Here is a 14152-nt window from a genome sequence, read left to right as displayed (position 1 = left end):
CAAGAAAAGTCTGCTGCTATATTGATAGCACACGCATTGTAAGTGTTATTTATACGTCATAATTTCATAGAAGTGTCACGTTTAAAATAATACTTGCACTGCGTGTGATATCAATATCGTTGCAGACTTTTCTTGGTCTGACTCTACAACGGGATGTATTGTGCTGCTACTCTCTAATCTACGGTTCAATAAAATAAAAATCAGCCTATACACGTCCCACTTCTGGGCACAGGCCTCTTATGCTCGAGAGGGCTTGGGCTATAGTCCTCACGCTAGCCCAATGCGGATTGGGGACTTGGGGGACTCGGGTTCAATACGAATAAAAAAATAGAATACCTTGGGATCAGGTCCGCACGAATGAGGAACGTCGTAGGAGTAGAATGGCATCATGTGAGTAAACATATCAGTCTTACCGACACCATCTGAAAAGAATACAAAGTTTTAATTACTACATCAGTTCTGTTCACATCTTATAGTTAATGCAAAACAGTAACGTAAGAATGATTAACAAAGCCCGGTTTGACGGGACAAATTATGTGCTGACGTCTAAAAAGCAGGATGTACTGTACCACCGATTTTAAACTCCTTCGCCTTGGTGATAAAATCCATTTCAGCCAACTAAAGGACCGTTCTAAATTTATTGTAGTAATCGGGGCCAATCTAATAATTCATAGTGTTGATGAATTCAGTAATTACTTCTGTACTTCGTATGGATGTCGATAGAATAGTCGATATTTAACTAAGCACTAGGAAAAGTGCATTTTTGCTCCCGCCAAACCGGGCTTTGATGATTAAGTCCATTAAAATTCATTTTCTTGAGTCGAAACTTTGAAATGAAGCCCTTTCTGTTATGTACTAGGCACACACGAGTCGCCTCGCGAGGAAATTGCCGCGCGAAGCAGCTCGGTCGCTGGAGACGTGCCTCGCCCGAGGCAATGCGGCCGAGGCACGTCTACACAGACTGTACTGCTTCGCGCGGCAATTTCCTCGCGAGGCGTCTCGTTCTGTGTGGACCCGCCTATTGATCATACTTGATATCCAAAATTGCATCTTAATGTTAAACTGTTAAACTTAAAGTATTATAGTCTGTTTCCTTTTTTTTACTATCAAGTACCGACCGTAGGAAATAGTATGGAGTTTCATTGGTTTCTTGTATAGAAAATGTATTGCGTAACACTTTATAGTTACAAAAAACAAGCTCTACAACTTTAAATGACTTTTAGTACTAAACACTACTCACACGAGATAAGTCAACAGTAGTGCTGATAACCGATGATTGGTAATTACGGTTTAACGTTCATACCTACTTTTGCGGAGCAACGCTGAGCCGAACGGAGCCGAGAACTCGCATGCGTTTCATTAGATTGCGGGTTTAGATCGGTCGGTTGAATTGGACGTAACCAACAGTCCGCAATGTACCTAAAATCGCATGCGAGTTCGCGCGCCGTCTAAATCAGCCCTAAGTCTCTCCCCACTGGTTTTATCTAAAATGGCAATTTAAACTCACCCCACAACTGTCTCCACTTAAACTCCAGTTGCCTATTCAACGCCAACTCTTTTTTCACTCTATAATGCACTCTCTGAATAATTGAGTTCTCGAACCCAGCCAACTTGAGCAGATAAGGTTGTGAGCTGGAATATCCGAACGGATCTATGGACCACGCGTTTCTGGGCGTGTAGTGAAGGTTGTCGAGCAACCATTGGTGGCCCGTGGTGAGCTGTTGGATGATGGACAACCAATGGGAGTTGGCTTCGTCGTTCATCACCCAGCCGCCGGTCACGATCTCGATTTGGCCGGATTTTAGGAGGCTGAAAGAGAAGAGATGTTGATTTTTTTTTTTATTTATTTCTTTATTTAGAAACAAACAGTCTCTTATAGTAATAAATTATTACAGTAAACGGTTATTAGACTTATAGACCTACAGTTTCCTTAATAAGAATATATAAACCATACAACTTATATAAGTAGTACTAAAACTAAATGGAATTTCAAAGTTGAAATGAAATTAAAGTTACTAAAATACTCAATGGAATTTCGAATTTGGAATGAAATAGAAGTTACAAAAATACTCGTGCATCCTAACGAAAACGGATAAATTTTAATAACAAACAAAAAGTGCACTTAGAGTTATAAACTATCTAATTAAAGCCTATTAATACACTTCAAGGTCAGTCGTTTGAAACTATATAACTTTTCATTGAAAATATCTAAATTTTGAAATTTATCATCGTACGTCCTGCATGCTCTTCTAATGAAACCGTTTCTCGCGTATGAAGTTCGGCTACGAGGAATATAAAAGAGGTTCTTCTTTCTACATGCTCGCTCACAACGACGGGGTACTCTAAAGGAAAGAGATTTTAACAACTCAGGGGCGTCGATAATGTTGTTTATGATTTTATAAAGAATTATAGCATCAGTGCGTTCACGACGCAAGCACAAGGATGAAATATTATATCTCTTCATATCGGTAGAGTAATCTATGTATTTATTTCCAGTGCGATAATCAATTGTTTTTACAAACTTTTTTTGCACTTTCTCAATTCTATCGCTATGGATTTTATATAGCGGATTCCACACCGCGCTAGCGAATTCCAACCGACTACGGACATAACTATTATACAATATCTTATAAGTCGAAGGTCTCCTGAAATCTTTACCTACGCGCAGGATGAAACCCAACTGTTTAAAAGATTTATTTAAGATATTGTCAATGTGGGGCACAAAGGTAAGCTTTGAGTCCATGATTACGCCGAGGTCACGAATCTGGTTTACACGGGTTAGCTCTTTATTGCAGAGATCATACTTGAAATTAATATTTGTCCTTTTTCTACTAAAGCTAATAACAAAACATTTTCCTGGGTTTAAGAAAAGATTATTTACATAACAGAAAGTCTGGAAATTATGTAAATCGTTTTGCAATAAATTACAATCGTCTGGATTTCGTATGACTCTGAAAATTTTCGTGTCGTCGGCGTATAAAAGCATGTTTGAATTCTTGATACATTCCGTGATATCGTTTATATACAGTACAAATAATAAAGGCCCCAGGTGGGAACCTTGTGGAACACCAGAGCTGATGGACCTATAATGAGAAATATGCCCTCTCACAGCTACAGCCTGCGAACGATTTTCTACATAAGACTTTATCCAACGGTAAAGGTCCCCGTGTATACCAAAATGCCACAACTTTAGAAGTAAGCGCTCATGACAGACCTTGTCGAAAGCTTTGGCAAAATCGGTATACACAGCATCCACCTGACAGTTGTTATCTAATGCAGTTAATATGGCTTCTGTGTAAGATAGAAGATTCGATTCAACACTACGACCACTAAGAAAACCATGTTGGTTTGGGATGATATGACGTCGCATAGCAATAGAAAGCTGATCACTAACAATCTTCTCTAAAATTTTCCCAAACTGACACAATTTTGATATAGGGCGATATTTCTCTATGTCCGAGCTAACTTCACCTTTTGGTACTGGGGTAACTAATGCCTGTTTCCATAATGATGGTACACACCCCTCCCTGATAGATTTCTCAAAAAGTAAAGTAATCGGCAATGTTAAGCTAGAGGAGCAATTTCTAATTATGATGGGAGGTATACCGTCAGGACCAGCGCCCTTTTATTTAATTTTATTCTGAAACAACTATGAATAATAGTAGTGTGTACATATAGTTTAAATTTTATGGTTTGCCAGTTATTAATATACAAAACGAACCTTATTTTATTATACAAACGAGTCTACCGCGATATAATTTCATTAATTTTACCTTAAATTCCGTCGTTTCACCTGAGTTGCACCAGCTGTGATCACGGAAAGACCCGTAAAAGTAAACGTAAGACGGGTAATAAGACGAAACTTGATTAACTATTATTAGTAAAGAATACAATTTGATTTCAAACTTAAGCTGTACACTATAGGTTTTTTGGGCGAGGTGAGAGTAATGTTCGTAGCTGGCTTCAAGTTACAACTTTTCCAGAAAACTGGTACCGTTTTTGTTCAATTGGGTGCATGTAATGTACAGTTAAAATATCACTGTATACGGTATTTAAATACATAAACGTTTTTCCTACAAAAATAGCAGTTGTCCCGGACATTAATTTTTAGCACAAATACACTACTACTAGCGACTGGAGCGAACGACATCGGGAGGTCAGATAAACTGGGCAACTAGCTAGACTAATGTTACAATACACCAGTATTAATTAATACAGAATATGTTTTGAATCTACAAAATTACCGCGTTTATGGAAGAACCTCAATATACAGAGGCGGATTTGCCCTAAGGCCCAGATTAGGGGCGGCAGTCTATAGATGGGTGCTGAGAAAGGGGCGGCTAGTAGTTACTAAAAGGCCTGGGGCTAGGGCGGCCGATACTGCAAATTCGCTACTGTCAATATATCTCACCCCTTAAATATATCCTTTTCCTTATCCGAGGCGTCGTTGTCCCACCACAGCGCAAGGAAACTGGTCTCCGCCCAGATGAACTTGCGGCCGACGCCGGCCGCCATCTTTTCCACCATGTTGGTGAATATCGCGCGCGTCTGCGTCTTGTAATAGTTCTCGAAGGTTTTCAACCATCCTGTAAAGTTTTAAACATCTTCAGTAATACAATTAGGGAACAAATCAAAATTATATTCTATTAAATACTATTTATATCTAATGTTAGTACCATCACGCTCCGCGATTGTTGCGCCATTTAGGGTCCTAGCTAAATTGGTTGTTCAATACCTACGCCTCAGAATTTCCAATTTAGCTTTCTTCTTCCTCGCGTTATCCCGGCATTTTGCCACGGCTTATGGGAGCCTGGGGTCCGCTTGACAACCAATCCCAAGAATTGACGTTGGCACAGTTTTTACGAAAGAGACTGCCATCTGACCTTCCAACCCGGAGGGGAAACTAGGCATTATTGGGATTAGTCCAGTTTCCTCACGATGTTTTCCTTCACCGAAAAGCAACTGGTAAATATCAAATGATATTTCGTACTTAAGTTCCGAAAAACTCATTAGTACGAGCCGGGGTTTGAACCCGCGTCCTCCGGATTGAAAGTCGCACGCTCTTACCGCTAGGCCACCAGCTCTTTAGAATTCCAATTTAGCAAGAACCCTAAGTGGCATACCAATCTCGTGTGGAGAGTACATACCTGGATCATTATGTGAGTGCGGCACGATGAACACTTTTAGCTTATTTTTCTGGCTCCATTGCTTGTCGTCGTATTCGATCTTCCAGCCCTGCTTCCACACACCACCGTCCTCGTTGTCGAATATTATTCTATCGTACATTGATAACATCTGAAATAAGTGTAAAAGTCTAAATTAACATGTGGCACGCTATAGATGGGTCAAGATCGCAAGGCCCTCATTATCTAAATGACACCCGCACCCCAAAAGACAACACAAGAAATACCCAAGAAAATCAAGATATTTGTGATAAAATCAATATTATCATACCTGTACATCCGTTTTTGGCGTGGCATGCTTCTGTAAGGGACAGCCAGACTCATTCAACTTCGGCCTCATCTTAGGCGGCTCAGCGACCACCGCCTTAAACTCCTTCATCTCTCTATCCTTTCCAGAATGTTTCGGCACTTGCACTTCTCCGCTATGCTTCGGTATTTGCAGAACATTCTCCTGCGGATCAACACGCTGGGAGAGCTCCGGATGTTCCCCGATTTGATCAATCGCTGATTTGATTTCACCGACTACTGCATGGTGCTGGTTTAATTCGTCCTCTATGTGGCGGAGTTTAGATTCAAACATGGACCATTTGCTCTGAAAATAGAAATAGTAGAGTTTAACAACAACAACAACAACAAGAGGTTTATGCAGAAAAGGTAATTAAAAAATATTTGAGTTTCAGAATTGTTACTATAGTTCGTTTTTTTTAGCATTAGAAAAAGACTATGCGATCTTGACGCATCTTTTAATTGAAAAACGATTTTTTTTAATCAGTAACTATTACTTATGAAAGCAAAAGAATGTAAATAATCGTATATGATTCATAATTATTACATATTTGCCGTGACTTATTTTTCAAAAATGTTTTTCAATAAAAAGATAAGTTAAGATTGTTTACCTTTTTTCTAATGCTAAATAAAACGAACTATATAACATAAACGGAATATAGAGATAATTTTTCCCTGTAGTTCTTAGCCATGGACATAGGATAGGTATCAATGGATACTGGGGAAAACTAGTGGTTTTCATCTAGGTACCATTATGTACCTCTTCGTCCCCTCTTCGTTTACCCGAAACGGAAACATCGGCCAAAACATGATTTTTATGCCGAAAATATTGCCAAAACCGCAACTTTGGTTAGACACTGTGGTCAAATGTTTACCTTTTTCTAATAAAAAAAAAAACACAAATTTTTGTGGTTAAGATGGCAAACTTCTTCTTCAGTCGGTCCCTCAATACTGAGGATCGTGACATCATATCCTCCTGTTGAAGACCAGGTTCCTCCATAGGGTTCTGTACCCCGCCAAGCGCATGGCCTCGTGCAATTTTAATTGCATAGGTGCCGTAATTTGAGCACACCATCTAGTAGGAGGAGGGCCCTGAGGTCTCATGCCTTCTACTCTGCCTGTCTAACTTTGCATGGCAAACTTACATCATCAAGTTCCTGCATAGCCGGCTTGATGCTCGGCAGCTTGAAGCTCAGGTCCGTCACCACGTATAGGATGAAGATGAACGCCATGATGCATGTCGCCCAGAACACAGTTGACAGCCGCCTGATACTCATCATGAACTATTTATTGTACTGTACACCTAAAAACATATCATTTGCTATAAAAATTGGATGTTATTTAAAGTACTTTCCTAAATTGTCTTATCTTAGCTAGGAGTCTTATGTGCAAGACCCATTATCAAAGTTGTAGTTTTTTGAAAATAATGGCTGGCAAAACTATGCATCCTAAACTCAGGTAACTATAGTCCTATAATACAACTATGGTCCAGTTTTTAATGTTGATTGTCAACAAGCCTTTTTTATTTGTACTTGTTACATTTATTTTGTTGCTTAGATATACCAATGCTTTTTCTATTAGATACTCATTATAATTTGAAAAATATTTATACATATTGTACCGGAACTTGAACCATAGTTGTAAGTTGTTGACTAAAGTTACCTGATTTTACAGCACCCTAAATTTTCTTTTGTTACATAACTTTGCTTTAACTAGCACTAAATCATAACTCCACCATAACTTGTATCAAAGGTGTTTAGTAATTCAGTACTTAGGAGTTCAAACAACTATTTGTATAATTTTAAGAATGAATATTAGGCGAACTTGGCGATTGTTATGGCATTATCCTTTTGCCGCCCAATGTAGAATAGAATAGAATAGAAAAATGTTTATTGCAAAAACCATCTACATACAACACCATACAAGTTTTTTTTAAAGAAAGATCTTATACACTAAACATTTAAATCTACTTGTAGCTGATACTAAAATGCAATAATTACAGTATATGTACATCAAAATGTACACTCAGTTTTGATGGAATGTCACCCTTCATTAAAACAAACAAAGTATCTTTTAATTTGTCTCATAAAATTTTCGAACAAACGAATTTCGACCTAATTGCAAATAAAACTAGATTCAAACTTCCTTAGCTATAAGTTTGTATGGTGGGCGGCACCAAGTTATAGAATTTTTATTTTTAAAGTTATAACTATTTTTATAATTTCTAAAATTATTAATTATTATTTTAACATATATTTCATTTTAAAATTTCATTTGGCAATAAGGGCCACATGGACTAAAATATGATTATGACAGTTTCACTACTATTAATACTATCATATTCATTGTAACTGAGACATAGCCAAAAGTCCCATAATAATTACTGTTACTGTAACCAGATATTTACAAGTAAAATTACGGCATTATGACTAACCTAGGTATCTACATTTTGATGTAGGTAGATAAGTTTACTCAAAGAAAAAAATCTAGGTAAAAATAAGTTAGATAACATACTTTATTGAAAAAATTATCTTCCAATGTAATCAATATGTCCTTGGCCTACTGGATTTCTTATTTCACATAATTGCAATAATATAGAAACATGTCATCCTCTACACTACACTATCATATTTAACTGTGAAACAGCAACAAATAAACTACCACATTTTCATGCGTCTCTAACAAATATTTACACTATAAATTACATTCTACTACATTCTACTAGCAGCTGGTACATTTTTGTATGCATTGTTTACACCCCCAATGACTAAAAGACACGCCGGCACGAAATTATTTACGCTTTTCAAACCAATAACACATAAACAATAACGCGACCGACTTCACTAATATTGATTTTACACGACCGTGGTGGCTTTATAAGACCTATAAAGAAACGGATTTTTGCAAGAACGACATGAACGTAAATCATTCAATTACAGTTTGTTATTACAACTGATAACAAGCGGCTGGAACGACTAAAGTTAAAAAATAATTAACAATACGAAAACTTACTCTTTGAAGATTACTTGATCTGTACACTTAACTACAAAGAACATTTACATTTTAAAGGTTTATATTAACGATACTTTAGACTTACACCTTAAATGATATTCTTATTTCATTGCAATAAAAATAAAGCAAGAATCGAGCCAAATCTATCGTCCACTCGACACAACACTGTCAGTTTGAAGTTTCCCAGAGACAAAATTGTTTTGACATATATTACTTTTATTAACTTAAGGCTTTCCATTCACGTACTGGCTTCAATTTTGCACGATGCAATCATGTGAAACATGTTGCTGCCACTGACACCGTGCTGTACCACAGATTTAGAGGATACATATAACCAAACGGAGTAGCCATTAACAGGCGTTCCCCTCTGTCGAAAATAGGCGGCCAATGGTCATACACAATGTATGGACTGTTTATTTGACATGGCTATTTTTACGTTATAGTTTGTCAAAGGATTGTCTTATTTCAATCATAGACAGAGAGAATCATACTATTTTGGTCTTACACTAGTATTAGCACCCAAAAGAAAAGGATGAGTATAGTTTTCCTAGTTCTTACTGACTGACAAATTGGTTTGACCAACTATACATATACATTTGACGTGCCCCTCCCCAGCAAAAATCGGCAGACTGTTTGATACATAGAAACGAAATACCAAAGGAAATTGGCTTTAATTAACTAGAAGTATGCATAAGATAATTAGACATATAGGATAGACATTAGGTTTCTAAAACACGTATGTCAATATCATAGACAATATGTAGAAGGCAAAAGGAGATTATATGTCATTCTCCCCCTCTATGATTTCTTCGTTCAGATCCAGGATGTAGTCGTTAAGATGTTGAGGCATCTTCTTAGACCTCGTAGATCTACGGAAGATCCGTGAAGGCGGAGCTTCTTGTGGTGGAGTACTGTAGATCTCTTGGTCATTATTAAGTGTACCTGCATCAACAGGATTTTCTTGTTCTTCGTCTAATGTGGGAATATCAGATCCTCCATCAGTAGCCGTTCCGTCGGGTATAGAGCCTTCATCATCCGATAAGGGAAGAGGCGCTAAGTGTCTGTTAGATACGGTAGACTCCTGGCCATTACGTCGTCGTACATACGAGTAGTTCGGATTACTGTGTAGTAACTCGACTTCTTCTACGTAGGGGTCTGTTTTCGATCGAACAAATTTCTTAAGTAAGACAGGTCCCGGAACGAGCCATGATGGAAGCGACTCGCCGACTGGTGTCCTCCTAGGGAAATTAAATAGCTTCTCGTGTGGAGTGGCATTTATCGAAGTGCAAAGGAGCGATCGTACGCAGTGGAGAGAAAGTTTCAAGACTTGTTCCCAGTTTTCGATGGGCAGGTTCTTCGATTTTAAGGACAGCTGTATAGTTCGCCAGAGGGTGCCGTTAAGCTTTTCCACTTGCCCGTTACCCTGAGAGTTGTAGGGAGTAGTGCGAGAAGTGGCAATGTTACATTTCTTGAGGAAACTTTGTATTTCTTCCGACATGAAGCAGGATCCTCTGTCACTATGTATATATAAGGGCTGGCCATATTCGAAGAAAAGTTCTTTGAAGCACTTGATGACAGTCGCCGAAGATGTGTCAGGACATGCGTATGCGAAAGGGTAGCGTGAGAATTCATCAATTATTGTTAGAATATATTTGTTGTTTGTGTTCGAAGGCAAAGGTCCTTTAAAATCTACATTCAAGCGTTCGAAGGGCGATAAAGGTTTAATCAAAGTGCCATTTGCTTTGGCAAAGCGTGGTTTGATTTCTGCGCATACGCGACATGAAGCAGTCATCTTTTTGACATCGTCTAAGTTGTATGGTAAATTCTTTAGCTTGATCCAGTGATACATTCTAGAAATCCCAGGGTGAGAAAGCGCATCGTGCAATTCGTATAGCTTATTATTGTTCATAAACGCGCAAACTCTTGAAAGAGCGTCAGCAGCAGTATTCTGAGCCCCTGGTCTGTAAATAATATCATACTTATAGCATGACAGTTCGAGCCTCCATCTTTCAATCTTGTCGTTTTTGATTTTGCTAGTATGATTTTGGTCGAAAATGTAGCTTACGGATTTCTGATCAGTGATAAGGATAAAATGTCTGTGAATAAGGTAGTGGCGCCATTTTCTAAGGCATTCGACGATAGCACAGGCTTCCTTTTCGACGGAAGCATGTTTGCGCTCGCAGTCCGACAAAGTTCTCGAGAAGAACGCAACCGGTCGACCATTTTGTGATAATGTCGCGGCTAGAGCATAATCTGATGCATCAGTCTCCACCGTCAAGGTTTCTTTGTCGTCAATAGCAACCAATGCTGCCTTTTTAATATCAGATTTAAGAAGTTGAAAACTACGCTGTGCATTTACGTCTAAAGGGAAATTGGAATTGTTAATCAAAGGTTGAATCTTTTCCGAAAAGTTATGAACCCATTTAGCGTAGTGAGCAAATAGCCCTAGAGCTCTCTTCAATTCTGCAGTATTGCGCGGTAACGGTAGTTTTATTAGAGGCTCCAGTCGGTCTTTATCTGGTTCAATAACGTTGTCCCTGACAGTGTATCCAAGGAGGCTGATGGAACTTTTGCTGAAATTACATTTTTGTTCGTTTAGTGTGAGATTGTACAGCCCATGCAACCACTTATCTCCAGCCGCGGGGGCCGTAGGTTCAACGTCAAACCGTTCCGGTCGAAGATATCTCGATAATAAATGCGATGACTTATCATCTGATTCTTTCTTCGGATCCGTCATTATTTTTCTAGTTAATTAAATTGATACATAGAAACGAAATACCAAAGGAAATTGGCTTTAATTAACTAGAAGTATGCATAAGATAATTAGACATATAGGATAGACATTAGGTTTCTAAAACACGTATGTCAATATCATAGACAATATGTAGAAGGCAAAAGGAGATTATATGTCACTGTTTTGTTCAGAAAATTACAGACAAGGCGTCTCCGTTTGGTTATATCCTCCAAAACCACAGACTGTGTCCGTGAATGCCCAACCTTAGTAATTTAAGGGGAAGTTCGAATGACAAATAATTATAGAATAGTTATTTACGATACTATTACTCTTGTTGATTAAACTGTGAATGTTTGAATAATATTGAGCAGAAATTACAATCGCATATAGATATTTTGATATAGATTTAGACTATTTCTAACAAGTTTCCATAATATTAAATTGTAGAGCAAAACGAAATCAAAACGCACTGTGCTTTGTTATCGATTTTGATTCAAACGTCAAATTGTTAGTGAAAGATGGCGTCGAAGGAGTCTCTTGACGTGAGTACTGAATATTTCTTCGTTTTTTCCTTATTTTCTTACTGTAATTATCTTGAATTTTGATGCATTTTACGCTATGTGATGTGTTTTGTATGATAACTTTTTTTCTAGGACTTTTATAGCTCTTTTATAATGTATCTTAATAGAAAAGACCACGCCCTGGTAGGTCTTCAGTTGGAATTGAATTATTTGACTATTATCACACAAAGATTGAATTATCTGACGTTAAACAGATACACCATTGAACAATACATCTGTATGATACATTTTTTTATCGAGATCAATGCCTTTATAGGTGATTTTAATTCATAAAGTAGGCATTATAATATGGACGGCCGGTATTTTAATTTAACTTATTCGAATAATAAGTTACTCGTAAATATACCTCTTTTACTCTTTAAGTTCAGGCTACTGACTGGCTTCTCAAAAAACTTTAATCATAGGCAACAAATATTTTATACATTGAATGTAGAAATTAACAAGAATTTTCAAACTCTGTGATAATTTGCCATTTCTTATCAGATTTTATGAAAAATGCCTTATAAATATTATTATACCCTATAATAATACTTGGTGGAGAAGGCTAAATATTTAATTAAAATTTTGCACAAACAAGCCATAAAATTTCTGTATAGTATTTAATACAATCAACATTTTGTTAGTTCAATCTACATCATGCACTGGGAAGTACATAATCATATTGCATAAGTATATTTATGAAAATTGTCCATCATACAATATCCTTATAGAGCCTGACAAAGGTAACTCTGCTTATAACTCGCAATGTCACACACAAAGTGTGGTGATGTCAATTTTTTATGAAAATAATATGTTTATAATGACACTCCCTGACTTTGTTCTATTCAAATTGGTGCAGAGTTACCTTAAACAGACCCTATTAATTAATAAATTTAAATTGAAAGGGGCACTAAGAAGCGGAGACTAGCTCTTCAGTTTAAAAGCTCGGGCTCGGAAACCCTTCTCGAAAAAACCCTGCGTAAAAATCTCGTATCTCGCACTACTACTCAAAGTTAAAACGCAGTAACTCTGTATGCATCCCATACATAATCACTACATTTTTCTTTTGATTGACAGAACAAGATACGAGTTTTTATTTAAAGTAGTCACAATATATTTACTATCGGCCATGAAACTACAACTCTGCTTGACTACTGCTGTCATAAACAGACTTTGTTGCTAGCTGAAGGATGCAATCGGGATTAATGCTTATATAAAAATATAAAGAAAGGATTTAGGCTAGTTTATTTATATACAGTAGTCCATCTTCAAACAGAGGTACCATCGGCTCACTGTTAACTGTCCATCGGTGGACCTTAGGCCTTTTGTAATAAAGTCCACCGATGGACATTTAACTGTGTTGCTGTTTGTACATTTGTGACCTGCAAAAAAAAACACAAACGATAAATTTAATGCTACTACCATAACTTGGATTATCCTGGATTATTAGACACAAGCCATTGCCTTTGAGATTTGTACATCATATGTAACGCCAGTTGCTTAGGGCGCTACGTCTAGGGGGTATTGAATTCTTAGGAAACAATTACATCTTCTGACCCTGGAGAGGGGACGTCACCGCGCACAGAGCGCTGGGCTGTGAGGGGCAGCTCCTACAAATCCCCAGATCTCGTGTGTCGGCAAACTTTTAAACAGAAAAACCAACAACAGTATAAATCGCTAGATTTTGAAACCATAAAGAGACAAACATTGATGTGACTGGTCGAAGTCCTCTAAGTTTTAATTGTTGGGTGTCTTGAAGAGCAATTGCAGGTGCAAAGAGACCCCCGGACTATCTGGTCGGAAGACCCTAGCGCAGCCTTGCGCCGTGTTTAGCGCGGTTCGATAACGGGCGGGCCAATTGAGCACATCCGCATTTGTGTCAAAGGACAGAGCTCGAAGAACCGCTCATCGCCGTCAAGGTTAGCTCGGCATCCGCGGCAACTGAGACGTTTAGGAGTTTATATGCAACGGGAATCGTTTCTATAGAAGTATTATTATAGACGGTCGTTCTGTTTTCAAGAGTCCCCTGCGAATATTTAGGTATATTTCTTGAGATTTTTAGTGGTCCGTACAAAACACTTTGGTCAAGTCTTGCAAATTTGTTAAATGCGTTTTTCTCTGAGACCGTTTGACATACATACTTAAAATTTGGAACAGTTATAGTAACTACCACCACTAACACTAAATATGTTAAACCAGCTTATTTTATCAAACGGTGTTCTATAGGAAACTATAAGCTAACAATAAAAATGATTATATAATAGTTATTTGTACAACAAGAGATCAAAGTTTGATATTTCTTCGAGTGCTTACTTTGAGTCCCGTGCAAGCGAAAGATTCTATAATAGATTCACGAGCGTAGCGAGTGAATCTAATTT

General features: G+C 37.7%; 2 protein-coding genes across 2 annotated transcripts in view; both read right to left on the bottom strand.

Moving 5' to 3' along the window:
• The window catches only part of LOC134799363 (alpha-mannosidase 2), a 31304-nt gene extending 22672 nt beyond the window's left edge, over positions 1 to 8632 (bottom strand). The window contains exons 1-7 of the mRNA XM_063771773.1: positions 8481 to 8632; positions 6614 to 6771; positions 5455 to 5775; positions 5148 to 5295; positions 4412 to 4586; positions 1508 to 1809; positions 337 to 422 (exon numbers count right to left, since the gene is read on the bottom strand). Coding sequence (XP_063627843.1) covers positions 337 to 422; positions 1508 to 1809; positions 4412 to 4586; positions 5148 to 5295; positions 5455 to 5775; positions 6614 to 6748 — 1167 coding nt within the window. The 5' untranslated portion in view covers positions 6749 to 6771; positions 8481 to 8632. The remainder of the gene's footprint in view (positions 1 to 336; positions 423 to 1507; positions 1810 to 4411; positions 4587 to 5147; positions 5296 to 5454; positions 5776 to 6613; positions 6772 to 8480) is intronic.
• Positions 8633 to 9258: 626 nt separating this feature from the next.
• Positions 9259 to 11217, bottom strand: LOC134799687 (uncharacterized). The gene has a single exon (XM_063772126.1). It carries the CDS (start codon positions 11215 to 11217, stop codon positions 9259 to 9261), a length of 1959 nt encoding a protein of 652 aa, XP_063628196.1.
• Between the last annotated feature and the right edge of the window lie 2935 nt (positions 11218 to 14152).

This window comes from Cydia splendana, chromosome 18, assembly GCF_910591565.1.
Source record: "Cydia splendana chromosome 18, ilCydSple1.2, whole genome shotgun sequence".
NCBI classification, from domain to species: domain Eukaryota; kingdom Metazoa; phylum Arthropoda; class Insecta; order Lepidoptera; family Tortricidae; genus Cydia; species Cydia splendana.
This window is presented reverse-complemented; position numbering and strand designations above follow the sequence as displayed.